This window comes from Lepeophtheirus salmonis, chromosome 7, assembly GCF_016086655.4.
Source record: "Lepeophtheirus salmonis chromosome 7, UVic_Lsal_1.4, whole genome shotgun sequence".
Classification (NCBI taxonomy): domain Eukaryota; kingdom Metazoa; phylum Arthropoda; class Copepoda; order Siphonostomatoida; family Caligidae; genus Lepeophtheirus; species Lepeophtheirus salmonis.
In genome coordinates, this window is record NC_052137.2 from 2319005 (window position 1) to 2321861 (window position 2857).

The window sequence follows — 2857 nt, forward strand, 5'->3', positions numbered from 1 at the left end:
TTAGTAGAAAAAAGCGTATTTTTCGTTTAACATGGTAAAACAGTTTCATAACATAAATGTTTATAATATTTAACTCTTACTTCACACACAGATATCATATTTACAAATCTATATTTTTCTCATTTATTGATTTTTCAGTTTAGGTGAGAGGTTAGTGACTACCTTGATGTTTCTGACACAAGATAAAATAATCAATTTTGATAAACTCATTCAGTTGTAGTCTGATAGTTCCTCATCTGTTGAGGTCCAATTTATTTCTTTTTTTACAAAAATATCCAAAACTGCCGAAAAGCCAGATTCCAACATCTACTTCGTAGGGAAATAAATAACACTTGCTTCTACATGTTTGAAATTATTTTGGCTGCGAGTCCTTTACTAATATGAAGGCAATGCCACCTTCTTTGTCAACTCTTCTTCTGAGTTTTACATTGTCTTTTAAATCCAACAGCATTTCAGCCAACTCACCATTTTCATCCGCTGGATCATAATTTTCTAAGTTTACAAACCAAAGTGTATAATCCATCTTTATAGGTCATGTTATCATCTCTCAAAATCCACAATAACACTCTCAAGATGGGCAGTGGATGCAGCAATGTATTCTGATGAAGGAGTAGTGGTGATAAAATTTTCAAATGATGTAAGATTTTTTTTCTCAAACTGTTTTTTCCAATAGGGAATAATTCAATTTTGCCATATATTCTGATATCTATTTAGAACAGGTAAATACGTCTGATCTTCTACTTTGTAGGTTCAAGTTAAGCTGATTTACTGTTTTAAAGATATCACTGAGATAAAATATTTTTGTTTTAAACTTAGAAAGCCCTTCCAAAATGGTCTCAGCTTTATTTGCTTGCTTCCTGGAGTTATAATCAATCATTTCAGACTTAAACTTGATTATTGGTTCCCACAAATTCACTAGTCTTGCAAGGCTCAGGCTTTTTGACACCATCTGTCTTTTGTGTGAAGCAATAGGGTTTTGAAATTTTCGTCTCCACAGAATTTCCCATATAATCTATCAATAACTGAATTTGCTTTAACAAAGTTAATTGCATCTATGGCATTATTGAGTGGTTCTTCCATGTCTCCTCCAATATTCTTAGCAGCCAAATTCTGTCTTTGGATAAGGCAACAAATATGAAAGATATGAGGCGCAGCTGACTTCATTCTTGAAACAAAGCCTTTCATTTTTCCAGTCATGGAAGCAGCCCCATCTGAAGCAATGCAGATCAAATTAGTCAATTGAATGTTTTTATGGTTATAATACTGCATTACTTCATTGAATATATCCTCTCTGCAAATTAGTTTCAGACAATCTTTTAATAAATAGCATTTCTTCCCTTATATCATCTTCGTGTATAAATCTGATATAGACAAGAAGGATAGCTTTATTGTGAATTATGCTTTCATTAATTTGGATAGAAAACTTTTTTTTTTTTTTGCAGAATTTCCACTATCTTTTTCTCAACAAAATAAGACATTTCATTCTGTTTTCTTGTAATAGTGTCATTACAAAAGGGAATTTTAGTGGGAGTAGATGCAGCATCTTTTCCTAGAACTTCATGTACACAAGCTAGCAAAGCAGGCATGACAAGCTTTTCACCATAAACCTGAGACACTCCAACGTTGCTAATAATTTCAGAGACCAAATAACTAGGTTTGAGCGTTTTTGCTTTGACACTATTGATCTTCTTTACAAAGTCAAATAGTTTGAGTGGATGTCCCTTCCTTTTCTTTTAAAATAATTCCCTATCTTTACCAACAGGAATGGATGCTTTGATATCTGGTGATGCTCCAGCTTGACTTTCTTCATGGATTGATTTGTCAAGATGGCACAAGATTCAAGGCACTTAGGTTTTGAGTCTACAGACATAAAACCAAACATGATAAAATCTTCACTGTAATTCCTGATTTTTAATTTTTTAACAGTTGGTTCTGACATTTTTACAGTTTGAAAAAATAGCTTTTTAAAAGTAGCCAGAAAACAGAGTGTTATAAATATTACAAAGAGTTTAATTTAGTTTTCATTTACATGTTGATGTTTATTAGATTTACAGGTTTTTATTCATGTCTTTGGCATAGATAAATTATACATAGATATGACACTTATTAATAAACCTTCTAAACTGTGGATATACAATGCTCCTATAGTTAAATAACTATATTAAGAAGATTAGAAATCCTTATAAGGGAAACCAATCAACTTTATTTAAATTTTAATTAATTAAAAAGAAAAATGCCTACAGTTTAGAATCTGACTATTTATTTATCATCGAAAAACTTTTTAGTATGTTTTTCAATAAATTTCTTTGTATAATTTATCCATGTATTTAGTGCCTTTTATCTATTGTTATGTCAAAATATGACTTAGTTTCAGTGGTTAACCATTATACTCCCTCTGGTCGAAAAAAAAGTAAAGTTTTTTTTTTTCAAACACACCGGGATTTTTAAAAAGAATTGTATGAATGGAAAAAATACCATATAAAAACACCCTATGCCAGGGAGAGGGGTATTCTTTATATAAACAACTTATTATAATATTTAATAAATACAAATTAAAACATAATATTATTATAAAAATCTCAACACCACTAGAAGGCAAATGGAGAAGTAGGTAAAATTTATTTTTTTGAATGAGAAGGTGGTCCATTGATAGAAAAAGGTTGAGAATCACTGCTCTAGCCGACAAAAAGTATTTGTGCACCAAGACATTCTTCAGCTATTGATGACGTGGGTCCTAGTTTTGCAACTTGGTTTAAAGCTTTAATACAGCAAAGTTTGCCTGTTTCTTATATTTGTATATTTTTATTGTCTTCATAATGTAATTTTGTGTGTATCTTAGGACTGCGTAGATACTAGA

The 2857-nt window shown here is 30.8% G+C and overlaps 1 protein-coding gene across 1 annotated transcript; it reads right to left on the reverse strand.

The window, feature by feature from the left end:
* Nucleotides 1–930: 930 nt before the first annotated feature.
* LOC139906006 (SCAN domain-containing protein 3-like) lies at nucleotides 931–1269 on the reverse strand. Its single transcript, XM_071890077.1, has one exon. It carries the CDS (start codon nucleotides 1267–1269, stop codon nucleotides 931–933), a length of 339 nt encoding a protein of 112 aa, XP_071746178.1.
* Nucleotides 1270–2857: the final 1588 nt, after the last annotated feature.